At 47.1% G+C, this 27,038-nt stretch overlaps 1 protein-coding gene across 2 annotated transcripts; it reads left to right on the top strand.

Moving 5' to 3' along the window:
• On the top strand, window positions 1–27,038 carry PNOC (prepronociceptin). 2 transcript variants are annotated; one of them, XM_059926218.1, is made up of 4 exons: window positions 1–26; window positions 10,214–10,363; window positions 22,493–22,886; window positions 26,643–27,038. In XM_059926218.1, exons 2-4 carry the CDS (start codon window positions 10,238–10,240, stop codon window positions 26,726–26,728), a joined length of 606 nt encoding a protein of 201 aa, XP_059782201.1. In that variant the 5' UTR covers window positions 1–26; window positions 10,214–10,237; the 3' UTR covers window positions 26,729–27,038. The 2 variants fall into 2 exon arrangements, with proteins under 2 accessions (XP_059782201.1, XP_059782202.1); XM_059926219.1 differs by having other exon boundaries at window positions 22,493–22,944; window positions 26,643–26,702.

Here is a 27,038-nt window from a genome sequence, read left to right as displayed (position 1 = left end):
GGAGCCTGGCTACTGACAGCTCCCAGGTAGGCGACTGCAAGCAAGCCCCAGCCCCAAGACTCGCTGCTGAGAGCCTGGGGAAGTAGCCGGGCGGCAGGGCTTTCTCCCCAGCCCCTCTCCTTTGTCCAGTGTGGATGCTGCTGGCCTCCTGTGAGATTATCCCTTCATTCGTCTTCTTTTCTGGGCTCGGATGGGGGGGGTGGAGGGAAGGGCTGAGGCTTTTATCCTGAAGAGAGATGCCGAAGAAGAGCTGAACTTGGAAATGAGGAAAAGTTTTGATTCCCCAGCTGTGGCCCCTACTTTGTCACTGCTGTCTGTGGCGACAAGGTGGTTATAGGTGTGAGGTTAGGGGAGCGGCAGGCACTTGGGGGTGGGAGTGAGGGCTTGTATTTCAAGGCAACCCTCCAGAAGCCCCCAGCCCTCCAAGCACCCTTGTGAGTGATTTCTCTCTGCGCCTGACTTCTTTTCATAGGGCGTGCAGACTGTTTTCAGCATATCACTGAACTTGATTCGGATTGGGGTTTTTAATCCTGAGGGAACCCTGCTCCCCTAGGCACCGAATACAAATCGCTAGTAATGATGCGGGGGGCGGAAACCGGACCCTGCCTTGTGCTCCACCAGTACGTGGCTGATCGCGGTCGCTGTGTGTGAATTCCGCGTAGATTTCTGCAAGGTTGACCTTGGTCTCCAGACGCTGAATCCTTTGGAGGTCTCTTCTCTTTCTTTACATCTTTCTTCCTCCCGCCCGTCTCTCCCACCTAAAGGTCTCTGCCGGGGTCCTGTGGAATAGGATGTTCAGAAGTCATCCAAACTCTCTCGGGCTCAGCCTTTTTCCTCCTCTCTTTGTGCGGCTCTCCCTTTGCGTCTGGCTTCCCCTCCCACCGCTACCCATCCCATCCTCCCCCATCTCATTCTGAACATGGGCAAGTTCTGGGGGAATTTCAAGTAAGGCAGGATGATTCGGGAAATGGACTATTTAAAGCAAGCAGCTTTGGACTTGAATACCCTGATCCTGGGCTTCAACATCTGTGTTTCGTTTCCTTGAGCAGCCCATAATTGTCCCAATTATAACCAATAACATTGGTCGGCAGACTAACAAAAGATGAGCTTTGCATGGCATTCGCCAGCAAGCCTAAACCGGAGTTTTCAACATAGAGGGGGGGAAAGTAAGTGCCTGGCTTCTTATCAAAACCTCCCAGGGAAACTGCTGCTCTCTCGCTTCCTGTAGCTGGCTACTGCAGACACTCCTCTCTCTCAGTTATAAAGTGTGGCAGGGAAAAAGTCTGCACGCTTCCACCGCGGCTGTGATACCATTCACAAAAAGCATGCGTGTTCCTCTGGCCTTGCTGAGTCTTCCGCAGGGGAGGGTCCCTGAAAAGACTGCCCCCAACCACCATCTTGGTAAAAGGAGCAGCTTCCACCGTTCCCTGTGCTGCCCATCGAGGGCGCTGTGGTGCAGCCTGGGGTCGTTCAGGGGGTGCAGTTTTGTTCTCCCAGGGGCGGCAGCCCTGGCTTTATCAGCTGAAGGCTGAGGGTACTGGGGGATTGAGAGGATGCCGATTTTGCATTGTCAACGAAGGGAATAATTGCAGGATTAGGCGCAAACCGGTGCTCTCTGGAGCCCAAGACAGGAGCTGTCACAAAGCTATTCTGCATTCAATCAGGTATTTATCATCTACACTCCACCAGGCAGGGTGGATCCAACAGAGGTGATAATAACAGCCCTTTACACTCATACAACGATTGACATCTTAGCGCTTTTCACACCCACTAGCCCCCGCAACAGCCGTGAGAGATGGTGTCATTATCTCCATGTTGCAGTTGAAGAAACTGAAGCTGAGAGGTTAAATAATTTGTTGAGGACGTGGCAGAGAGGGGACTGAGTCCAGCCTTGCTGGTTCCTTTGCATCCCCCTCTTCGGGCCAGGGGTGCTTACAAACTAACGGGGTGGGCTCGGGGCAACACACACAGTGAAACAACTCGCGGATGATGCGAGGCTGGGTGTAATTAAGTCCTGAATTGCGTGGTCCAGACAGCAAGTGCTGGAGGAATTTGGGGGAAGGAGTCCTTGCTCAGAGATTCCAGGGATTCGAACCGGGCAGGGAAGGAGGTAGAATCTGGAAGAGCCAAGGGCTTTGGAGAGGGAGGTGGCAGCCGGGACAAGGGCACAAAAGGAGGGCAAAGAAATGAACCTTTATTGGAACCTACTATGTGCCAGGTAGTGAGCTAAATTTGTCTACATGTCTATTTCATGCTAATACACACACGCACAGTAGGGATGGCAGGTTTAGGGTGAGTGTTCTCTACGCTTTTATCCACACGGTTCAATTAGCCTCACGCCCCCAGCCCCAGGGCTCCCATGAAGGAAATCTACCTGATGTGAATCTGGGTGGAACTACTCATCAGATATCCTAGGGAGGGGAGGGGAGGGGATGCCCCCCCCCCCCCAGAGAACAGGAGTCATAGTGATGACAGCCTGCAGTGGCTTGAATGGCTGGGAGTTCATTAGGCAAACTGGATGTTCTAAACACTTCTATGTAAATATCTATAGGTCCTCCCACTAACCAACATGCTGCTTTCCTTCTCACCACACACTGGCTGTGAGATTTAGGGCACACCAGTTTGGGGGGCAAGCCGATTTTCTGGGCATCTCCCTAGATAGCCAGTGATCATGTTCGGTTTTGATTTTCTGCCATCCTGTGATTTTTCAAATACTGGTTGCTGCCTCAGTGTTGCAGAAACACAGCATCGCCAGCTCTGAAGGGCCTGGCTCGGCACGTGACTTGTGGAGCTGGCCTCCGAGGGGTCCTGGGTCTCGGTGAAAATGTCAGCGGATCACCAGCGCACACCCAGGGCTCTGCCTTGCAACCAGGGCTCAGAGCCAACGTCCCCTCAGCTCACACTCATCCTGTGCCCCTCCCCCACCAAGTCCCCATTCATCCTTTCATTCATTCAGCCAAGAAACGTGCTTGGCTTACTGATAGGAGCCCGCAGTGCTGAGTGCCAGGAAAACAGACCTGGCAGCCTGTCCTCAGAGCTCTGGCCAATGTCACTAGATGTGAACGAGTCTAGGCCAAGTGGTCTCCAAAAGGGGCGTGGGTGCCCGACAGTCCACTGGGCTTCGGGAAACTGAGGTTTAATTTTCTATGTGGTTATCTTGTCTTTCTTAATCTGCACTTTAGTGGGTTTTATATTGCATGTAACTTTTATAAATAAATTGGGAAGGTGAGCTCAAAACGGTCTGATTGCTAGAAGTATAAAGTTAAAGAAGTTTGAAGATTATTGGTCTAGATCCATTGCTCTTTTGCTTATCTGTATTTTCTAATCTTTTTGAAAGGAACCTTAAGAGGCTTTATTGTAAAAGTAAATAAAAGCTTTGAAAACTCCATTTAAGTTATTTTGACAGTATATGTGGAACCGTGGGCCAGAATCAGGAAGATCCAAGTTAAGAGCGATGACACCTTTCCACTTTTGTGGCAGCCCTGATAGAAAATGTGTCCCTTGGGACTTCTCTGGCAGCCCAGTGGTTAGGACTCGGCGACGGGGCCCTGGTTCAATCCCTGGCGGGGGGCGGCGGGAGGAGGGTAGAAGCAAAAATAAAAAATAATAATAAACATAAAATTTTAAAATAAAATAAAAACAAAGACTTTAAAAAAAGAAAGAAAGAAAATGTGGCCCTCTCCTGAGACCCAGCTGGGCTACTGTAACAAATATCTGGCAACTTATAATATCAAAAATATTGACCATCTAATCTATTGTAACTGCCTCTTTTTGGAGAAGGGGAAACTGAGCCCCAGAGAAAGAAAGGGCCTTGTTCAAGATCCCACAGGTGAGGGCAGGGCCAGGCCTCTCACTTCCAAGCAGAGGGCTTTTGTTCATTCACTGCCCACCAGCTCCAGGCACACCTGGTCTGTGCAGGGCGGGGGCGTGCTTTGCCCTCCACCTCCTCTGCGCCCATCCTCTCCTTCCAGGTGGAAATTTAGAGCAGAAGAGGGACCTTTTTGGATGTAAGTGTATTCGTCAGAGGAGGAAAAGAAATAAAGGGGCCTCAGTCATAGCTGGTGAACAAGCAAAACTCAGTGTAGGAGTCACGTCTGCGTTAAAGAAATGAGGCGTGTGGAAGACAAACCCCCGTACTGGTGGGCAAGGAAACACTCCTCCAGGAACTGGGGAGAGGCAACAATAATGAGGGTGTCATCAGAGAGGGGGAGCCCAGAGTTCAGGACAAAAGGAGCTCCTTACAATGAATTCACGTACATGAACACAGACAGAAAACTGCCGAAATCTTTTTTTTTTTTGGCCGCGGCATGTGGGATCTTAGTTCCCTGTCCAGGGATCGAAGAGTCCCAACCACTGGACCGCCAGGGAATTCCCCTGCCGAGATCACTGAGAGGTCTGGTGAGAGCATGAGCTTGCAAATCAGATGGGTTGGGTTCTCAGCTCTGCCACTTCAAGTTATTTCTCCTCTTCAAGCCTCAATATTCTCAACTGTAAAATGGGGACAACAGCATTTACCCCATAGGGTGGATGCTTATAAAGCAATCAGCACAGTGCCTGGCACAGAAGATGCTAAATATAATAATAATGTGATTACTATTAAATACAGAGACCATCCCAACGAGATTCCACCAGAATTTGCCAACCTTTCCAAAGCAGGTCTAGTGTGTGGAACTTATGGTTTCCCAGAACACGTTTTAGAGTCAAAACACCTGAGTTTGTCTGGCTCTTGTATAAGCTGGATGATCTTAGGCAAGTTGCTTAATCTCTATGAACATATGTTCATCTCAAAAGGGGGGATAATGTTAACCGTAGATTATAGGATTGTGTAAGAATATAAAACTCTGTTGTAACCTACAAGAACAATATTTATATGTGTGGTTGATGAGAAGAATGGGGACAGATATACCTCTAGCAGAAAGGCATATCTGTCATCTTCCCTTCTCCACTAGAAGCACTAAAATTACAGGCTTTCTCATAGGTCATAAGACAAAACCCAATTAACTTTTAGCTTTGGCTAAATCTTCATATGTAATCCTCCAAACAGATAAGCAACTAATTACATTGCCCTTGGAAGCAAGATTACAAGCAAATAGATTAACCTAAACACAGTGGTATTTTATCTTCGTAAAGAGTGAGGCACGATTAATTTATGAGGTGTTATTACTGAAATAAAAGGTAATTAAACATTTCTTTACTCAATACAAGATGTCCAGACGCATAGCATCCCCACATAGAAGGGTTAGCTGAGTTTGGTTCACTAAGTGAATACAAGCCATGTAAAATTCAAACACACTTAGGGTAGTGTTATTTACTGATGGTCTCTATTGTACAATTTAGAACAACAATAACAACAAAAACTGTTGTTATCCCCATTTTGCAGCTGAGAAGACTGAGGCTCTCAGAGGGGAAACAACTTTCCCAAAGTCACACAAAGTGCAAAGATCAAACATAAATATAACTCGGGAATTAACTAATTCCTCACCTTCATTTTACTTCACATTAACTGATATACAGAGCAACAAAGCACACAGATGTTGTCAAGTCTTCTCAAAAATGAAAAACTTCTATTGAGTTTTCAAGAAAGTTTAGTCTTAACCTAGAACACAATTGTTCGAGGGTTGTGAGGAGTACCAAAAAGGACAAGGCGTTGTCCCCTTTATAAGGATTATTACATATATTTTGAGCTTTTATTTATATTCATCTCATTTAAATATCAGAAACCATCTTTGAGTTGGACTGTGTGGTGATTCCCATTTTAAGGATTCTTTGAATTGCAGAGGAGAATGAATAACGTTGAGTAATGACTGGTTTTTAATTACTAGGTGGAGTCCCTAGTTAAAAGCAAGGGGTAGAAATCTCTGTCTTCCGGCTTCTTTTACAGGCTAAATGCCCACTGAAATTCATCAATCTTTCTGTTTCAGTGTGGCTGGAACATTGTTACGAAAAAGAAAGAAAACCTTTAGCCTTCAGCATCAACTACTCTTTAAACTCATGCTAATTCATAAACAAGGATAATAACCAACCATGCCTCCCCGGCACTCAATTGCTTCCAAGTGTTTTTCATTAAATCTAAGTGAAAACACTTCCCACGATGCAATTTTAAGGGAATATTATTAATCACATGCCTTGATTAGCCTTGGGGAATGGAATAAGCAAATTGGCTGAATAAAAATGACTTTCTTCTTTCTGAAAAAAATACAACTTTAAATTTTTAAATTTTAAATAAATAAAAGTGCGGGGTAGGACGTGGACGGGTAGGGAGGTCAGAGATGGGAAGAGAGGTAAGTGTACCATGGACCAGCAAGGAGGGCCAGGCTAATGCCAAGTAGATTTGATAAGGTTTTTCCAAGTGCCAGACCAACAAAGGCCCACATTTTACATGCAGGAAACGTATCAAATGGAACACATGCTCAATGTCCCAGGAGCTCATCTTCTTTCCTCAACTCATCCTAAAAACCCATTTACCCAGAATTTGAGATAACAGGAGCAGTCAATCCATTAAACATTTCCTGAATGTGCAAATTGCCACGGTTAATGAAGTTCATGAAAAACCTCAGCAGGAGAGCACTTCATTAACATCTGCCACAACTTATCAGCTCAGCCTGTGCAAACATGTGTTGCAATTTTGTATTAGGAAGCAGTCCCTTTTCTCCCCGCCTTTCCGTCTTCTGTGAAGTACAGACACTGCCATCATGTGGCCAAAGAGAGCATAGCATGCTGGACAAATCCTACAAAACCGTCTCCCGCCTAGAATGAAATTGAGTAGAACAAGAAACGTAAAGGCAATTACCAAATTAAACAAAAGATCTATCCAAGCAGTCCTCAGTTTAAGACCTTTGCTTATATGGTGGCTGTTTGGAACTCAAGATACGTGTTCTCTTCAAAGGAGCCTGTAAGTGGTGATGAGTTTCCCTGGATTGTCTACCAACACGTTGCACCAGAGCAAACTTAGCACGTAGCTAACCATTCCAACCATGCCTCCCGGCCACTAGCAACCAGCCTTCTTACAGAACGGGCATGGGGTTCCAGCTTAGGATGGCATCTTGCCTTGCTCTGGAGCAAAACTCATTCCCACTCCTCCCTGCCAACCCCCCCGCCAAGCGGAACAGTTAGCTACTGGACACTTTGTCAGTGACACAGGTCCTGAAGTGACTCCTGTGCCATGGGCATCCCGGGCCCCCGGGGGGCCGGTGATCCCAGACACTCCCCAGTTCTCTTCTCACTAATTTGTGAAGGTGAAGGGAGAGGGCTCCTGAGATACTCCACTGTCACTTATCAAACTTTCTTGAGCACCTCCTAAGTGCCTGGCCCTGTGCTGGGTGCTGGAAGTTCAGAGAACCATACAACGAGATCTCTGCCCTTCAGGAACTCACAGCCAGTGGGAGACATAGACACATAAGTCCAAGCTTACCACGTAGAGTGCTAAGGGCCGCGCGAAAGACAATGATAGTATCACAGAGTGAAGGCTATGTCCTAGGCTCTTTCTTTGACAAGCTTTTATGTCGTACTTGTTCTGTGCCAGGTGCTATTTTAACGGCTTAAAAAATCAACCCATTAATCGTCCAATAAGATAGGTACTATTATTATCCCAGTTTTACAGATGAGAACCTGAGAGGGTGACTTGCAAGCGTGGGATCCGAACCCACATCCGTAGCGATGAGCAGCTGAGAAAACGTGAATCCCAACAACCCCATCTCGGGAGGTCTGTTGTGCCTATTTGACAGGCCCCTGGGCCTCGCTTGCCTCCCGGTGTGATGTGCTGCTTAGCGAAGCCACAGGAGCAGAGGAGACTCATCTAACTCAGACCAGGGCTTGGAGAGGGCTTCCCAGAGGGGATAATTCCTGAGGTGTGTATGAAGTATGAGCTGGTGGAGGGTATTCTGGGCAGAAGATAGAGCAAGGGCCAAAGCGCAGTAGGCGTGAAGGACCCGATAGAGTTGGGAATTATGTGTGATTCACTAGGAATGGAGGAGATTCAAGGGTGAGTGACAGGAGCTGAAGCCAGAGAGCTGGGCAGGAGCCGCGCCGCCTCCCACTGGGGGTTACAGAATTATCTTAAGTATGAGTAACATCATCAGATGTAGAGATGGCTTGGTCGGGGAGGGGGATCATTAGGCAGACTAATTAGGGGGCCATCACAGTAACCAAGGCAATAAATCTCAGCTAAGGCACTAGCCCTCGGGGTACAGGAGAAAAATGCATTTGAGATATATTCATCTGAATAGATGTTCAAGTTCATTATTCATTAACCCCAGACATCCCAATCTGTAGGGTAAAGGTCAGACCCTTTAGGATGGCCAACATGACCCTGTTTCATCTAGACAGAGCCTCTCTCTCTCTAAGCAAGTGCTTCCCTTAGGGAGGGGGCCCCAGTGCAGCTGCCTGCTTATCTCCCCCCCACCCCCCGATCCCGGGCTGTGGTCCCGATTCCAATACGCCTTTGAAAAGGTGGAGTCACTAGTTAAAAGCGAGGTAGTTCTGTGTCTCTCAGATGCCCTCTTCTTTGTCCTCTTGGCAGACTCTTACTCATTATTCAAAACCCATCTCAAACGTCACCTCATTGACTTAACAAACATTGACTGAGCATCTTTCATTCGACATCCTCTTGGTATGAAATGCTTGGATGACGCCCAAGAAGAGCTGGGGTGGTCTCCCAACATGGCCACTGGCACGGGATCCCCCTCTCTCTCCCACTGACTTGCTCCATTTCACATCCCTCTTCTACCACTGCTTCTCAAACTTCAGCACATGTATGAATCGCCTGAGAATCTTACTGAAAAGATCCAGATTCAGTGGTTCTGGGGTAGGGCCTGAAATACTGCATTTCTTACAAGATCCCAGGGGGTGCTGCTGATCTGCAGACTGCATTTGAACAGCAAGGCTTTTACGTTTTCTCAGTACAGTCTGATGAAAAAGCAATTAAGGCAATTGGTTTTGTTTTTCTATGCTCAACTCTTATTAAGGTAAAGTTTACATACAGTGAAATGCACAGAATCTAAATGTACAATTCAGTGGGTTTTTGGCAAACGCATACACCCCTGTGACCTACACCTCAATCAAGAACATTCACATTTCCAGAAAGTTCCCTTGTTCCCCTTTCCATTTAATCCTCCAAATAAAGATGGTTCTACAGGGACCCAAAGTGAGGTAGTCCAAGAAAATAGCTTTCTGATTCAGGAGACTTGATCACAGGAAAAATTTAAAGGGAAACAGGAAGAACTGTACATCTTTGAGACAATCCTACATAAAGAATATAAACGACTGATCTAACTAATAATCATTAGAGCTATTACCTTAAAATAGTCTCTTTGTTTTTTTAAGATTTTTTTTTTGATGTGGACCATTTTTAAAGTTTTTATTGAATTTGTTACAATATTGCTTCTGTTTTATGTTTTGGTTTTTTGGCTGTGAGGTATGTGGGATCTTAACTCCCTGACCAGGGATGGAACCCACACCCCCTGCATTGGAAGGCGAAGTCTTAACCACTGAACCACCAGGGAAGTCCTTCTTTGTTCATTTTTCAATAGATAACTCCAAAGCCTGGTTCTGCCAAGCCTCGTCCTGTGCTTTGCACGGCTTAGCAAGGTGAACGTATTAGCTCTGTGCTCAGGAAGCTGGCTCACGTCTAGCAGGGGAAACAGACAAGGAGCCTAGCAGAACCGCCCGGAAGAGTGAATTCTGGGCCTCGGGGCACTCCTGGCAGAGGTAGGGGAGTTTGGGGAGGATCAGCCGCACATAAATCTACTGTACACGTCTCACTCATCACCGCACTTTGCAAAACGTCCCTTATGGGTCTAATCTTTGCAATAGCCCTGGGACAAGGTGGGTACCACTATTCCCCTTTTAGAGTTATGAAAACTGAGGCTGGGCGAGGTTGTCTTCAGGCCGCACGCTGGTAAGTTGCAAAGTGAGGCCTTTAGCTCCCTGGAAGGGTTCATGCCCGTGGAGGTCAGCTGAGTGGCAGGAATCGCAGGGGTCCTCCCCCCAGGAGCCCAGACACTAGCCCTGCCTGAACATTATGCCTGGCAGACAGGCCCAGGGCCACCTGTGCTCTCAACAGCCCACTCCCCTCCTGGGAGGTGGAATCTCAGGCCCGGCTGCACAGTCCCCTCAGAAAAGTCTTTCCCGCATCCCCTGTGTGAGGGTCTCCAGCCCCTACCGGCCCCCACAGAAGGGCTGTGCTAATTGCCACCCGCCCTCACTTGTGTTTTAGCGTCCTGCTTCCAGCTCCTGCACCATGAAGATCCTGTTCTGTGACCTCCTGCTGCTCAGCCTCTTCTCCAGCGCGTCCAGCAGCTGTCAGGAGGACTGTATGACCTGCAGAGAGAAGCTCCGCCCAGCTCTTGACAGCTTCAACCTTGAGGTAGGTCCAGGAGCAACCCTGTCTTCTCCTCCCTCCCCCCCACAAGGTCACGTGACTCTCCCAGTGTCAGAGGCTCTGTAGGAAACAGATGTGGACTTGAGCATCTTCTGAAAGCAAACCCTGTCATCTTTCCACTTTACCATGTTCATATAAAGACCCACCCATGCTGCCATTTTGTTCCCATCATTAAAATAACTCATACTCATTCTAGAGAATTTGGCAAATTCCAAAAACTATAAAAAAATTTAAATCACCTTTAATCCCACCAGAGAAAGAATCCTAGTTTTTTCACTTGCTATGTTACACAAGGATAATTTTCCCCTGTTACTAACATTATTTTAAATTACTTCTTCCCATGAATATAGTATACTTTGCTTAACCAATCCCCTCCTGTTGAACATGTATGTTGCCCTTCCGTTTTGATATTATAGACAGTTCTACAATGAACACCTAAATGCTCTCTCGTATTTTAAATTTTGATTTGAGCACTAAATTTCTTTTTACTAAGTAAGCTGCTTTCTCAACTGCTTTCATTACAGTTTAGTTATTCCTCTCCTATTAAATCCATTATAACTCAATTACTTTTTCTCTGTAGTCAAGTAAACTCTTTTCAAAAGAGTTTGAAACTCCACAACCTTTAAGAACAAACTTTCGCCTACTGTTCCTTAAGGCAAGCGTACTGTTTCTTAAGGCAAGCATACAAATATAGGAACCAAGTACTCACGCTGGGATAACACCCTAACGTGAGCAGACACAGCCCCCGACGCACCCAAACACCAAGCTCCTCCTGTGCCAGCTCAGTGGTTTTCAAGTCTGTTTTCTTTTTTTTTTTTTTTTTTTTTTTTTTTTTTTTTTTTTAAAGCACTTTTCTTTTTTATAGCTACTTTATTTATTTATTTATTTATTTTATTTTTGGCTGTGTTGGGTCTTCGGTTCATGCGAGGGCTTTCTCTAGTTGAGGCAAGTGGGGGCCACTCTTCACCGCGGTGCGGGGACCGCTCTTCATCGCGGTGCGCGGGCCTTTCACTATCGCGGCCCCTCCCGTCGCGGGGCACAGGCTCCAGACACGCAGGCTCAGTAGTTGTGGCTCACGGGCCCAGCTGCTCCGTGGCATGTGGGATCTTCCCAGACCAGGGCTCGAACCCGTGTCCCCTGCATTAGCAGGCAGATTCTCAACCACTGCGCCACCAGGGAAGCCCTCAAGTCTGTTTTCTGAACGGTAAAAACCACCGAATCATGAAGCGCATCCCCAGAGAACCCATTCAAAGTTCATCCATCCTCCTCATTCAGCCATGGTGGGTTTCCTGAGCACCTACTATGTGCTGAGCACTGGGCTAGGCCAAGGGCCCCGAGGTGAGCGGATGGATGGCTTTTACAACTGGTGGGAGAGAAGAACCCCCAATCCCTCCATGAGCGTAATTACTGAGCCCTGGGGAAGCAAGAACAGGGGACCCCAACCTAGTCTAGAGGGGCAGAGGGGGCTTTTGGAGGAACTAAGTCTCTAAGGAAACCGAAAGAGGATCGGGAGTGAAGAGGCAGGGAGCCAGAGCCCCAGGTGCCCAGGTAATGGAGGGAGGCGTGGGGGAGGGGAGGGAGGCACATGTGCAAATGCCTTTCCGGGGAGGGGAGCGGCAATTAAGGAACTGAGAAAAGCTGAGTTTGGCTAGAACACAGAAGGCCCACCTGCCTTTTCTGTGCAGCCCAGAGAGGCTTAAAAGTTCACCCAAAACAAAATGCTTTCCCTTGGTCTTAGTAAACAGAGCAGACAACTAGTTTACACATAAACCAGCGAAGGAGTTGATTAAGCAATAATCTCATAAATGCCACACTTTTACGGCTCTGAGGTTGCAGCCTAGACAAGACTGAAAGTTGTGAACAATTCCTGAATCACGAGCTTTAACTGCAACCCTTTATCTCCCACTCAAAAAAGCATTAGGACTCGAACAGATATTTGTACACCCATGTTCATAACAGCACTACTCACAAGAGTCAAAAGGTGGAAATGACTCAACTGACCACCGAGAGATGAATGGATAAAGAAAATATGGTCTATGCATACAGTGGAATATTATTCAGCTTTAAAAAGGAAGGGAATTGTGACACATGCTACGGCATGGATGAGCCCTGAAGATGTATGCTAAGTGAAATACGCCAGTCACAAAAGGACAAATGCTGTATGATTCCACTTACCTGAGGTTCCTAGAGTAGTCTGATTCGCAGAAACAGAAAGTAGAATGGGGGTTGCCAAGGGCTGGGGAAAGAGGAAAGGGGAGTTAGTGTTTAATGGGTACAAAGTTTCAGTTTGGGAAAATGAAAAAGTTCTAGACATGGCTGGGGGAGGTGATGGTAGGACAATAATGTGAATATATCAATACTTAATACCACTGAGCTGTACACTTAAAAAGGGTTCAAATGCTAAATTTGATGATATGTGTATTTCACAATAGAAAAAGAAGTGTGAGGACGTCAGCTGTAAGGATAACCCTAAGTCTGCTCTAATTTATTTTCTACAAAGTAAAGCATTCACGGATTTAGGTGATTTGTTTGTAACAAACATCGCACCTGACTGTGAAGCACTATAATGCTCCTACTCCCGGGACACCTTGACCTTGGGAGCCCTGTTCTGAGACAACAGAGGCCACCAGGGACAGATTATCTCCAGCCTCCTTATTGCCATCTCAGGATCTGTCCTCCTGCCCTTTCTGCTTCCTTCTTCCTTTGTACCATTGATTTTCCTGCTGGGAATTCTTCCTTCTTTCCCCTCTCCCACTTGCTCTTTCCTTCCCTCCGTTGTCATGTTTTTGAAAGAGTATCTACACTTGTGACTTTGAGCCCCTTGCCTCTGCCTCACTCCTTAGCTGCTCTCGGAGGTCACCAGCAGCTCCTAACCACAGAACCCCCGGCAGATGTGCAGGTTTCCTCTCCTCGTCCTCTCTGGGTGAACCCGGCTCTCTTCTCCACTATGACTCTTCCTTTTCTGCCTCCTGCTGGGGTCCTGTTCCTTTTCCTGCCCCCTGAACATAAGCAATCGCCAAGATTCCCTGCTTCTTACCTCCTTCTGAGATGCCGCACCCACTTTCCAGGCCGTCCGCTCTCCCCAGACAGCAGGTAACGCCCAAAGGTACACTCCTCACTTCTTCTCTGCTGGACTTCCATCACTTTCCATAGTTTCTGGGAAATCCAGGCTTCCCTTCCCTTTCCACGGCTCCAAGAACCTGACCTGCCATCTTGCTCGTGGCTCTCCCTCCTCCCCCAGCCAATAAATCCTACTCATTCTTCAGAACCCAGATTAGGTTTCCCCTCTTAGGAGAATCTTTGCTGATTCTCCCCACCTGGCCCCAGCTGAGCCAGCCCCTAGCTCCTTTGCTCTCTGATGATTACTTGCGTCGGCTAGTCTCTCACCACCAGGTATGAGCTTTCTTTGCTGATTATTCTGGGTATCCCCAGCATGTTGCAGTGTGTGACACAGAGCAGTACTCAGTTAAGAGGTCCCATGGAAACTGTAAAATTGCAAGACCTTTAGTCTCCTAAGAGGTGCAGGCACTGCACAGTTTTTACACTGGTGTCTTTCAAAGCCAGGAAAGAATTTGGAGCCTGTTTCCATTTCTCCGTAGCATCTTCAGTCTCTGGGGTCCAGACAACACTGTTAGAAAATGGCCAGTTCTAGCCTCACAGTGTGGGATAATCCCCGCCAGTGCCTGCCGACCCCCAGAGGACCTGGCCGCCTGGTTGTCTGGTTTCTAGCTTGTATTCACTTTTAACCTATTTTTTAAAGTTTTATGAGATGCCTAGAATTGAGGCAACCACATCTCATTTCCGAATCTTTCAACCCTTGAGTATGTCCACTCTGTGAATGATGGGGGACACAGATATTTAGGCAAGGGTCACCTCCCCAATCCCTCCACCAAATGATGTAATCCTGAGCTATTCCCAGGACCCTCTGGACCCTTGGCTTCATCAAGAATTTCTTTATTTTTCATTCCAGGGCAATGGTCCAAGTATGGTTGTCTTTTTGTTAGACTATCATTTTGGTCAGTAAATGATTCACACACCCCCCAAACCATTGCAATGTCCTGGGCTTTCAGCTAAATTGTGAATGGTACTTACACCAACGGCTTAAGAAGAAAAAAACTAGATTCACTGAGTTGTTTTAGAGACAAAGAAGAAGGTAACTCCCAAGAAAGGTCTGGGGAAATTTATTTAAATTCCCTAAAACTCTATTAACAGCAGAAGAGACTACCTTCTGCTAGTACTTTCTGTCTTCATTACATGAAAATTCTTAGTAGTTGACTTGCAGTAGGAGTTCCTAATACGTTTTTCTTTTGTTCTATTCCTCTGCTGGCCTGCTAGTGTTGGCCCTCAGATATCCTGGCAGAACCTCCTAAAGCAAATAGATCTCAAATGTCTCTCTGTCAGAAGTGGTTGGATTCCTTAGTGGCAGAAACGTGACAAACTCAATGAGCTGCTTCTTTTCCTTCCAATGGGCTCGTGGGCCTGTTTCCCTAATCTTCGATCCCAGACATCCAAATGGCCCTTTGCTCAGTTTCCTCCCAAGCCCAGATTTACAGATCAATTTGGCACCAATCTGGGACTTTCCAGATGCTCCTCCATACTGTGGCTTAATATAGCAATGTCATCAGTGTGGGCTGTGAAAATGTGTCCAGCTCACTTAACGGGCCATTAACCCATCTCTGGAAAGAAGCTGGTGGGTCCCTCAGACCAGAGAGTTTAGGCATTAAGCTCATATGCCCATCTGGTGTTACAAATGCTGCTGTGAATTTGGACTCCTCATTTTTGCCCAAAACCTTCTCCTAAATCAAGAATTGAGATGATTTTGTTAGTACCTAATTCATCTAATAGTATGTTGAGTCCCGTTGCGGGCTCTGCATCTGGTTTGATCGTAGAATTTCATTTTCTCTGATTGACACACAACCTAATTACCATCTGGGCTTAGAAACTCAGGGGCTCACAGAAGATCTGATAGCCTCTGGGCTTAACAGCTTCCACCTGTTTCTGTAAATGGAAGGAGCAGAACAATACAACAAGCACTTTGAGGCTCCTATTCTGTGAGGATCGGACCCAGTGTGCTCCAAACGTCCATTTCACCTCTACACTTCACTCCTGAAACCGCACAACTCAGATTGGGACTTGAACCAATGGGGCTGGGACTGGAACCCAGCCAAAACCCAGACTGAGACTTGAACCCACGGTCTTTTAATTGAGATCACACACCTGGTCTCAGGACTTAATGAAGCTCAGATTCTTTATGTCTCATCACAGACAGAATTCAGTAAAAGACAAAGTGAAGGGTAGGAAGTGGATTTATTTAGAGTGGATTTATTTAGAGAGATACACATTCCATAGACAGAGTGTGGGCCATCTCAGAAGGAGAGAGGCCCCGAAATATGGGGTGGTTAGTTTTTATGGGCTGGGTAATTTCACAGGCTAATGAGTGGGAGGATTATTCCAACTATTTTGCAGAGGGGGAGGAGATTTCCAGGAATTGGACCACCACCCACTTTTTGACCTTTTATGGTCAGCCCCGGAACTGTCATGGCACCCGTAGGTGTGTCATTTAGATGTTAATGTATTACAGTGAGTGTATAATGAGGTTCAATGTGCCACTGGAAGTTGAATCCTCCACCATCTTGGACCTAGTTGGTTCTAACCTGTTTATGTCATATCTTCTAAGGCTATGTCCTTCTTTTAGAGGTTGTGCCCTGCCCCCTTCCCTCCTGTTTCACTTCTACTGGCTTTCCCAGTGCTACCCATGCTTTCCTGTTATCTCCTTGACCCTGTAGTGTAGGGTTTCTCAGACTCATCACTGTAGATATATTAGGCTGGATAATGATTTGTTGGGGAGAAGGGGGCTGTCCTATGCATTGTAGGATGTTTGCTAGTGTCCCTGTGAAACAGAGCAGGACTCTGTGGGGCCCTCCTGGGTACAAATCCTTTCTGTGTCCCCCATTTCTTGTTTGTAGGAAATAGGCTTCATCCAGCCTCCAGAACTTTCCCTGAGTTCCAAAGGGTAGGTTCAAACAGTTGTTAATCAGGGACAAGGGAGGAGCAATCAAACAATAGTGCAGCCTTGGGGCAGGGTTCCTCCTCAAGGGATACATATAACAATACCTTTGTGTTCTTCTGCGGGAACTAAGGCCCCCACCCTTAGGAGGATGGTAACTCCAGGCTGAGCACAAGATTCCTGGAGCACCTGTTACCTCACCACCAACACATCAGAACAAAGTCACACACCCTGCAGCCTTCACCCCAAATTTTGCCTATTAAAAACTTCTCCCCGAAAACCATCAGGGGTTTTGGGATTTTTGAACATGAGCCACCTGTTCTCCTTGCTTGGCCCTGCAATAAACCTTTCTCTGCTCCAGACTCCAGTGTTTCGGTTTGTCTGGCATCACTGTGCGTCGGGCACACAACCTCGTGTTCAGTAACAGCTGGCCTCCACTCACTGGATAGCAGTAACATCCCTGCTCCCACCCACTGTGTGACAACCAAATGTGTCTCCAGACATTGCCAAATGTCCCCTGGGGGGGCAAAATTGCTCCCAGTTGAGACCCACTGCTGTAGAGCAATAACCCAATAGGATGATGATCTAAAAGAACAAACTACAAATTGGTTCTACTCAGTTTTCTTCAAAGTGTTTCAGGAGCAGGCGAAGCACAGACCCAAGTGACTCTCTGAAGGAGTCCCCAAACACCATGTTCCATAATGGTTTCTTCCTCCTCAGAGCCAGTTCCAAAGCAGGGTTTCTCAAAGTGTAATCCAGCCTCAGAATCGCCTGGGATGCTTGCAAATGCAAATTCCTGGGCCCCACCCTCAGTTTACTGCATCAGAATCTCCAGGGGTATAGATTAAGAATTTGCATTCTAACAAATCCCAGTAGGGGTTCATAAAGACCACTCAAGTCTGCAGCTCCATTGTTCTAGAGTCCACCCTCCCCATCTGTGGCATTTGCCCATCATTCTTTCTTACCTAGTGAGTTTGTGGGTGTGAAAAACTGGTTTCTCTATGTATCTCACTGAGTTGTCAGCATCTCGGAGGAAACTCTAAATGGAAAAGACATACTCGCAAAACTCTTGTGTATCAGTAGGGGCCAACCCCACCACCTCTGGCCAGCAGGTGGTCTGGGCAAAGGTGTTCCTTGGAAACCTTACCAGTGAAGGAGAGTGACAGTAACCCTCCCACTGGATACCATCTCTTTCTTCTCTCTGGTCCAGCGGAAAATGAGCAATCTCCCCATCAGAACCTTACTTTTTGGTCTCATAGAATCCTTATTTTCCCATTAGTTTCCACCAATTCATATTGCAAGCACAGAGAAGTCGCTGACTAGGAGGTGTCCTGGGTTGGGACTTGAAACATTGGAGTTCTGTTCAGGTTATACTGTTATTTCACCATGTAGTTTTGGACCCATTACTGAACCTCAGTATAACATGCAAACATGGACCACACTGGTCGTTTCCAAACCTAGGCAAATCTCACAGTTACCTGAGCTTTGTAAAAATAAGCTTTAAACCCTGGTTCTATTCCTCAGAGATTTAACTGGGTTATGAAATTCTGTGTTTTAAAAAGTTCTGCAGATGATTCAGATTCACACCCAGGTGTAGGACCCATTGGACCAGGTGTTGCCCAAGGAGTCTATGCAATGCCTTGATGATGCACGAGAAGAGTTGAGGCATCTCCCAGTGTGGCCATTGGGCGACCTCAGCTGCAGACCCCCTGTTCCTCCTCTGTTTCTCTTCATTTCACATCCTCACTATGGACTCCACTTTGTTTTCCAGCTATGAGATGCCTGGAACGCATACACGTTCTCCCTACAGCACAGCTAGCAGCCAAGTGAAGAGGTCCTAAGCCTGGAGTCCACGGGTGCCTGTCCGTGGCTAGGCTTTAGAAGATGTATGAACCCCCTAAAATTATATGCAAATGTGACATGAATGTGCATTTATACGGTGAAAGGGAGGGAATCCCTTATGGAGAATCATTAGATTCTCAAAAGAGTCCATGACCCAAAAAAAGGTGAAGAACCCTGGTCTAATGGGACAGACAAGACAAAGAGCTGCAACAGGGTGACAAGCACTACATCAGAAGCGTGTGCTAAATGCCAGAGGAGTTCGAGTCTGGTTGCAACTAGCTGCAACTCCTGTTCTTCCAGTGACTCCCTTTCTCATCTTTTTTCTTTTCTTCTTTTTTTAAAAAAAGTTCTCCCTTTGTCACGCTTAGCTAAATATAAAGTGAATTCTTTATTAATACAGCTCAGGGCAACAAACCTCTACTTGAAACCCTCCTATTTACTGGATGGAGAAGATTCCTCCATGAGTAAGATGTGGTCCCTAACTTGTCATATTCTGTCTTGTAAGGTGTTACAACTATACTAAGCATTCAAATTTCCACAAGCGCAAAACAAAGTTTTGTGGGAGCACAGAAGCAGGAGAGAGCAATTCCAGCCAGGGAGCCAGGAGCAGGTGTCATTGAGGGGTAGCTCTGGAGCCTGGCTGGCCCCAAAGGATGGATGGAAGGAGGTTATTCCATCAGAAGGAACAGAGTGAGAAAAGACACGCGGGGAAGGCGAGGGAGCTTGCTGTGTTTGAGGCACTAGGAGCAGCCCCATATGCCTGAAGCAATGAGGGGTGTTGAGAGGAAGATTCAGAAATAAGACTGAGGGACTTCCCTGGCGGACCAGTGGTTAGGACTCTGCGCTTCCACAGCAGGGGGCACGGGTTCGATCCCTGGTCAGAGAACTAAGATCCCGCATGCCGCGCGGCCAAAAAAAAAACACAAAACTGAAAGACGGGCGAGGACAGGATGATGGAGCCACTTGAATGCTCTGCTCAGGAGTTTGGAGTTACAGTATTTTATAGACAAAGACAGATATTGGACAGTTGTCGGTAAGTAACGATATGTTTATAGATCCATTCTTCAGGAAGGTTATTCTGCCAGGGATATAAAATGCATTAAGGCAAAGCAAAGATCAGAGATGGAGAGATCTGTTAGGAAGCCACTGCACCCCAAGAGGAACTTAGGCAGAGGGGATGGAAAGGAGGGGGCAGACTCACATGCTAATTGGATGGAGGAATGGGGTCCTGAGAAGGGAGACGTCAGAGTGATGCCCAGGGTTCTAAACCTGAGTCAACTGGCGAATAAGGTGCTGTTCAGAGATAGACAAAGAGACACAGAGAAGAAGGACAGACTTGGGGTGGAGAAAGTATATCAGATAAGAATTAAATTCACCTGCTAGTAACAAACACCTAAAGTTAACATCTTTAATAAGATGGAGATTTGGGAATTCTCTGGTGGTCCAGTGGTTAGGATTTCGGGCTTTCACTGCCCTGGCCTGGGTTCAATCCCTGATCCGGGAACTGAGACTGCGTGGTGCAACCAAAAAAAAAAGATGAAAAGATGGAGATTTGATTCCTCACAAAGAAGTCAGGAGGTGGCCAGTCCACGGCTGGTATGGCAGCTCCAACACATCACCAGACTCCTTCGCTTTCTGCTTTACCTGTCTACGGCTGCCACCCTCATATGGTTCCATCCTCTGAGTCTCCTCAAGATTTCAAGATGGCCCATTGAACACCAGCCAAAATGTCCACATTCTAAGCAGGAGGCTGGAGGAAGGGGAGGAAGAAGGGGAAAAAAAGATGTTCTTCCCGGATAAATCAGCCCCCTACTTTCCCAGAAGCCCCACCTGGTCCTTTCCATGTATATGTCATCGGCCACCTCTGGCTACAAAGGAGGTTGGGAAACATATATGTGGCCTTCAGGAAGAAAACAAGTGTTCTCTCTCTTATTTTAAAAAATATTTATTTATTTATTTGGTTGCACCTGGTCTTAGTTGCAGCAGGTGGGCTCCTTAGTTGTGGCATGCGAACTCTTAGTTGTGGCATGCGTGTGGGATCTTAGTTCTCCGACCAGGGATCGAACCCATGGCCCCTGTATTGGGAGAGCAGAGTCTTAACCACTGCGCCACCAGGGAAGTCCCACAAGTGCTCTCTTAGTAAGGAAGAGGGGAGATGGGTAGAGAATGGGCAGTTGGTAGCCTCTGCCCCAGAAGAGAAGGTAGGCTTTATTCTTAACAAATTGCACTTAATGTGTTGGTCAGACATTTTGATGGAGATAGAAGACAGGGATCAGAGAAGTGTCTGGACTGTAGGAGGTAACAGGTACCGGATATAGAGACCTGGGGTGCCCTGACAGAAGTGATGGCCAAAATCACAGAAATGAACAAAGTCACCAAGGGGCAGATTGTAAAGAGAGATGAGAAGTGTAAAGACCGAATCTTAGGAACACAGGAGGAAGAAGCACAAACAGTCTGAGAGGTGAGTGCAGTGTCAGACAGAGAATTTTCAGGAGGGTGTGGTCCCCATTACCAGATGCTGCAGGTCAAGGAGAAGGAGGACTAAGCAGGACCATTGGCTCTGGTGACTGGGAAGTCGCTGGAGGTCCCTCAAGTAGGGGTGAGGGTGGGAAGCAGATTTCAAGGAGTTGAGGAGAAAGTGGAAGATGCTGAGATAGAGACATGGGCACATGACCACATCTTGGAGAACCTGGGCAGTGACAAAAGAGGGGCAGGGTTGGAGGTGGCAAAGGCTTCAGGAGAAGTCGGATTGAAGGGAACGTTTTGAGGGTTTGGTGGAACAGCCTGTGAGATCTGTGATTTAAGCTGCACACATATCTCACTCCTCGGTTAGAGATCAGGTTGGAACCCTTGCCTGTAGAGGCATCTGTGCCACTCTGAACACCTGGGTGGATGGTTTTGCTCCCCAGGTAGGGCCGATGAGGCACACACACATCTTCTCACGTCCCACACCTGCCCAGGCAGAGCAGTAGCTCTTGATGCCCTATAAGCCAAGCAAAGACTCTGAGGTCTGACGAAGGGCTCTGCAGCTTCCTGCTGACCATGATGTCAAGGTCAGGTTGAAAGGTGGTTTCCATCTGGCTAAGGCCAGAAACACAGAGAGGAGCATTCAGGGTGAAGTCAAAACAGCAAATAGGAAAAAAAAGTTGGAGGCAGAGGCTTCCAGGAGACCTAATCGGAGACCGGAACGTGGGAGGAAAGGGCCAAGGCCAGGACCAGTCAGGAGGGTGGGAGATATCATGGTCAGGCTGATCGTCTAGATGAGAAATGGAGATGCCTGGAGAGGCAGAGCAGCAGCAGGAGTTCCTCGGGGGCTGGCGCGTCTACTGGATTGTGTCCGATGTTCCCTGAATGCCCAACCTGCCTACATCCCAAAGTCTTGACCCCCATTTTCTTTTTTTTTAAATTTATTTTATTGAAGTATAGTTGATTTACAATGTTGTGTTAATTTCTGCTGTACAGCAAAGTGACTCAGTTATACACATATGTATTCTTTTTCATATTCTTTTCCATTATGGTTTATCCCAGGACATTGAATACAGTTCCCTGTGCTATGCAGTAGGACCTCGTTATCCATCCATTCTATACGTAATAGTTTGCATCTACTAACCTCGAACTCCCAATCCATCCCTCCCCCACTCTCCCTCCCCCTTGGCAACCACAAGTCAGTTTGACCCCCATTTTCTATAACTGATGCACAGATAGTGATGACTAGTGTATGTGAGGTGAAAAATGAATCACACCAAGGTTGACCTTTACCTGGTGACCTTAAAATAACCATGCAGATTTAACTACGTGACTACATACTTTGACATCTCCAATTTCTTAAACCGATCTGACCTCTCCTAAGCTTGATAAGAGAACAAAATAAAATTCTTCTTTATGGGTGACCCTGATGAGTTGTGTTTGGCTCCAAAAACCCGACGAAGGCTATAACGTGGGGCAGATTTGGTGCACTAATTCTGTTAACTCGCTGTGTCTCCTGTGGTGAGTTAACCTCACCTCCCTGAGCCCCAGTTTTCTTTGTGAAATGACAGAGCTGGGCTAGTTTTCTGCTTCTTTCCAATTCTGAAATTCTACGAACTTAAATAACTGCATGTAAAACTGCTGCACGGTACTTGATAAATAGGTGCTTCAGGAGCACTTGCATTGGCACCAAAGTAGACGACAGAAGGACTTGATCTCCTCACGGACTTGATCTCCTCATTGCCTTGGACCAATAGCTGTCCCTGGTCTTTCTCCCTCTTCCACCTCCATCTTTGCAGGTGTGCATCCTCGAGTGTGAAGGGAAGGTTTTCTCCGGCCCTCTCTGGACTCCGTGCACCAAGGTCATGGCGAGGGGCTCCTGGCAGCTCAGCCCTGCTGACCCAGAGCACGTGGCAGCTGCTCTTGACCAGCCAAGAGCCTCTGAGATGCAGCATCTGAAGAGAATGCCCCGTGTCAGGAGCCTCTTCCAAGCTCAGAAAGGGACAGAGCCCGGCATGGAGGAGGTGGGGGAGATGGAGCAGAGGCAGCTGCAGAAGAGGTTCGGGGGTTTCACCGGAGCCCGGAAGTCGGCCCGGAAGCTGGCCAACCAGAAGCGGTTCAGTGAGTTTATGAGGCAGTACCTGGTCCTGAGCTTGCGGTCCAGCCAGCGCCGGCGCACCCTGAACCAGAATGGTAATGCGTAGCCGGAAGGGGAGCCCCTCCCAGCTGTACCGTCCACTTCAACCCATGAGTGAGTGGGGCCCGAATGAGCTGGGGGCAAAAAGAAACCTCCTCTACCCCTGTCTTAGCCATCCTCCCTGGCCTGGGGAAGCTCGCTGGCCCCCAAACACATGCACACACCCTACACCACCTCCAGGGGTTCAGCTCCTGGGAGGCCTGGGAGGTAAAGCCACCTCCCTACCTCCTGCCCACCTTCTCTCTGGGAGCAAAGATTTTCCTGGGAGTGCTCTCGACGCTGACCACTGCCATTAAGAGACTGGTTACCATGGGGATAATAGTAGTGTGTTGAGATAACTAATTCCTCTATAGCTCTCCAGGAGCTTAGTTTCTATGGGGACAGTTAAGTGGACCAATCCTCCTATCTGGTTGCCATAGAAACCATTCACTCACCTTTCCTCCGAGACTAAGAACCGAGAACTGGACCTACGCTTAGCCATTCACAGAGAATCTGATTTCTGTGGCTGTGATGTTGCTATTTCACCTTCAAAGATGGCTTAGCTGTCCCTTCCCTTCCCCCCTGTATCTCAAGGTGACTGGCTTCCATGGAAACCATTAAACTTTCCCAATCTCCCCCAGTCAAGGAGTTCTGGTTAGGACTCGTTCTTGTCAGGACACTTTTCTGCTTCTCTTTCTTCCACACATCACTCGTCCATCTGACCACTTTGCCAGAGACGGGCTGATTCTTTGCAGCCAAGGGTACCTGAGCAAGGCTTTGAGAATCTGGCCCAAATGACCTGAGTCGCTTTTGGAAGAGGGACTAAGGGATCATCATCTTTCCTCAGTTTTTGCCTCTTTCCAGGTGCCATTTTTGTTTTGTGTTTGTTTGCTTGCTTGCCCTTCTTCCTCTCTCCCTTCTGGTATGTTCTTACCCCCATAGACATGTTTATACATGTGCCTATAATGCAGACCAGATGATAAACATCAGAGATGCTAATTTATTGCCCAGTCATTACAAACTCAGCTTTCCTCAGCCCATCAACTTACACGTACCTTTGAGTGGCAAAGGGAACCAGCACAGTGGAATTGTCTGAAAATCTAAGAAAATCCCAACCATCAAGCATATATGCCTTAATTCATGTGTGGGAATATGATTATCTGCAGTATCTCATATCTTTCCTTAAACAGTCTAGAAACTTCCCCTAACAGAAAGAACTAATCAGTTGGTCAAAAACTTTCCCCAAACATTGTTACCCAGGTGGGGGCTTTTCCCTGACTCAGAGGCATAAGAGGAAAAAGTCTGCATGTGCTGTGTTATTTTGCTTCCCGTACGTCAAAGGTAGCCAGATTGTTAAAAATCTTCCTCCAAAGTATATTAATACACGTGTGAATCTTTGGCAACCACACTTTAGCAGGGAGGCAGCCCACGTAGTGCTTTGCAGGTAGGCTGGCTTGTTTGCAAAACATCCACTGCCAAACACGGGTATAGGTATTAAGTTTTGAGCCGAAGGCCGCCGTGTTTATTTTAGCAGAATGACTAATCTCCGAAGGCCCTGAATTAACCTGCACTGTTTTTGAAGTCATATTCTTGGATCCTTAACAAGCATTCTATTTTTCCTAAGCCATACCTGCACAGGACCTAATGGTAAATTTTTCAGAACTAGCATGGATTGAATTCTTTCAAATCTTAAAGATATTCTTCTTTAAAGGGACCCTCAAGGAACACTGAAGACATGTCTAACTCTGAACTGCAACCATTTTCTTTTTTTTTTTTTTTCAACCATTTTCTTTACCTAAAGAGAGTTCAGAATCAGTCACATTAGCAAGAATCGATTTATTTAAAAAAACAAAACAAAAACTATTTGAGCCCCTATTCAGGTAATTGGTTTTTCTAGTTACCTATTAAGCTTCCAACTGAGTGGCATAGAAACATAACTGGTAACCAGCTTCTGTCTGTGGCTTTGCTCAAGATGTAAAGTTCTTGATGGAAACACTGCAGATATTAACCAGCTCATTTGGGTGTTATTGATTGCTCTCCTCCTGTGACCATCTCACTCATTCTTTTTTCCACGCATTCATGGTTGCTGAGTTCCAGTGCGGATGTGTATTTATGAGTCCCGTAAGCCTGTCTTTATTCGCCTACACATACTCCAACCAGCCCCACACATGCTTGAGATTTCTCCAAGGCTGGGGGACTCCTGTTGCCAGGCTGTTCTGGACTCCTGAGACATCCAACACCAACCTATATTTAGAAGGCTGGAGGAAATGGCGCCACCTAACACACGGGATAAAGAGCCCTTATTCAGGGACTTCTCTGGCTGTCCAGTGGTTAAGACTCTGCGCTTCCAATGCAGGGGGTGTGTGAGTTCAATCCCTGGCCGGGGAACTGAGATCCCACATGCCACACGGTGCGTCCAAAATATTAAAAAAAAAAAAAAAAAAAAAAACCTTATTCATAAAGTATAATTGTTACTGGGTCTAAGCTCGGCCACACGACAGGCCAATAACTGAGAGATGAGTTGTTGGGACAAAGCATAATGAGTTTACTCGGGAAGCCAGCAAACCGAGAAGACGGAGAGCCAAACCATCTTGCCTGAGTTAGAATTCAGGCTCCTTTTATACTAAAAGGGGAGGGCGTAAGGTCAAACACTTCCTGGTTCCCATCAGCCTCTGGAGGGGATGTGTTAATTTCTTCCTGCCTGCAGTCATTCACAGGTGGGCCTGCCTAGTCGGGGTGTTTCCTGGGAGCTAAACAAAGGTATTTTAGCTTAATGCTCATTACCTGGGAAGCAGGATTCCCAGAGATGGGCCTTTATGTATAACTTAAGCTTATAGGCCGCATCTCTTTAGTGATTAACATGTAATAGAATACAAAAGTTCTTCCCTGTTACATAATGATGTCCTAGAAAGGAAGGACACTGGGGTGCAGGACCAGTCCTAGACAGACCTGTGAAAAGTGCACAACTGGTCGTGGTATATACCGTCCCTTTCCCTGGCCCTATACTTCCCTCCTCTCTTCTGCTGTCCCTGGCCTTGAACTTCTAGACTGTGGAAAGTAAGCAGATTCATTCCTGGTGAGACATTAGTGAAGTTAGCACTTGTATTATAAAAGAGAGCCATAAATGAGGGCTCTATTTAGCCTGAAGAAATGAATTACCACACACAGATTCCAAACTCCAGGGATGAGAGAACTGCTTCTGGGCAGTTCTCCCCTTCTGCCTTCCAAGCCCTAGTCCACAGACCTCCCTTCATTCTGTTGGTCCTGCCACTAGACCGGGGGCGAGGAAAGCAGATGTATAGAGGGAGACAGGGAACCCTTCTTGCTGCTTTTGGGGCTAATTATGTGAATGATAGCTTTTCTTTGCCTCCTGTCTATTGCTCAGGCACTAGGGAAAACAGAACTGAAGGGTCAAAAAAACTGTCAGGGGCTTCCCTGGTGGCGCAGTGGTTCAGAGTCTGCCTGCTAATGCAGGGGACACGGGTTCGAGCCCTGGTCTGGGAAGATCCCACATGCCGCGGAGCGGCTGGGCCCGTGAGCCACAACTACTGAGCCTGCGCATCTGGAGCCTGTGCTCCGCAACAAGAGAGGCCGCGACAGTGAGAGGCCCGCGCACCGCGATGAAGAATGGCCCCCGCTTGCCGCAACTAGAGAAAGCCCTCGCACAGAAACGAAGACCCAACACAGCCATAAATAAATAAATAAATAAATAAAATTAAAAAAAAAAAAAAAAACTGTCAGATTTGCCACTGTAATCATTTCTGTCTCCCCAGGTGTCCGGGTGATCCCCAAATCAGCATGTCTCCAGCCCCAGACCTGCAGGCTGGGAATCAGGATTCCTTCCTCCCCAAGGCCCTGAGGAAGGCCTTGTCTCCAGGCCTCCACCCCCAGGGCCCAGCCGCATCTGGTTGTCTTTCCTTTCCCCCCTCCTTCCTGCCCCCTCCCCCCATGGCATGTTTCATGACCACCCTGTTACTACATCAGAGTGTATTTTTGTAATTCTTCCAGCTAACATTTAAAAAGCCCCATCTTTTCTTCTCACCCGCCTCTTCCCTCTTCTAGGGGTGGGTTCAAGGAACAGGAAATCAAGAGTGGGGTTTTGACTCGTCACTGCCATAACTTGTTTGTAAAAGAGTTGTTCTTTTTGACCTATTGTTTTAAACAGATAT

Source organism: Balaenoptera ricei, chromosome 6 (assembly GCF_028023285.1).
Source record: "Balaenoptera ricei isolate mBalRic1 chromosome 6, mBalRic1.hap2, whole genome shotgun sequence".
In the NCBI taxonomy this organism is placed as follows: domain Eukaryota; kingdom Metazoa; phylum Chordata; class Mammalia; order Artiodactyla; family Balaenopteridae; genus Balaenoptera; species Balaenoptera ricei.
The sequence above is the reverse complement of the archived record's forward strand: the minus strand, read 5'-3'. Positions and strand labels throughout refer to the sequence as shown.

What these genes read in the sequence shown, in the direction of transcription:
- PNOC (XM_059926218.1), top strand. Translation starts at nt 10,238, where the DNA reads ATGAAGATCCTGTTCTGTGACCTCCTGCTGCTCAGCCTCTTCTCCAGC. An exon ending in TTGACAGCTTCAACCTTGAG is followed by an intron (nt 10,364 to 22,492) that starts GTAGGTCCAGGA and finishes CCATCTTTGCAG; the next exon opens with GTGTGCATCCTCGAGTGTGA. An exon ending in GCGCACCCTGAACCAGAATG is followed by an intron (nt 22,887 to 26,642) that starts GTAATGCGTAGC and finishes CTGTCTCCCCAG; the next exon opens with GTGTCCGGGTGATCCCCAAA.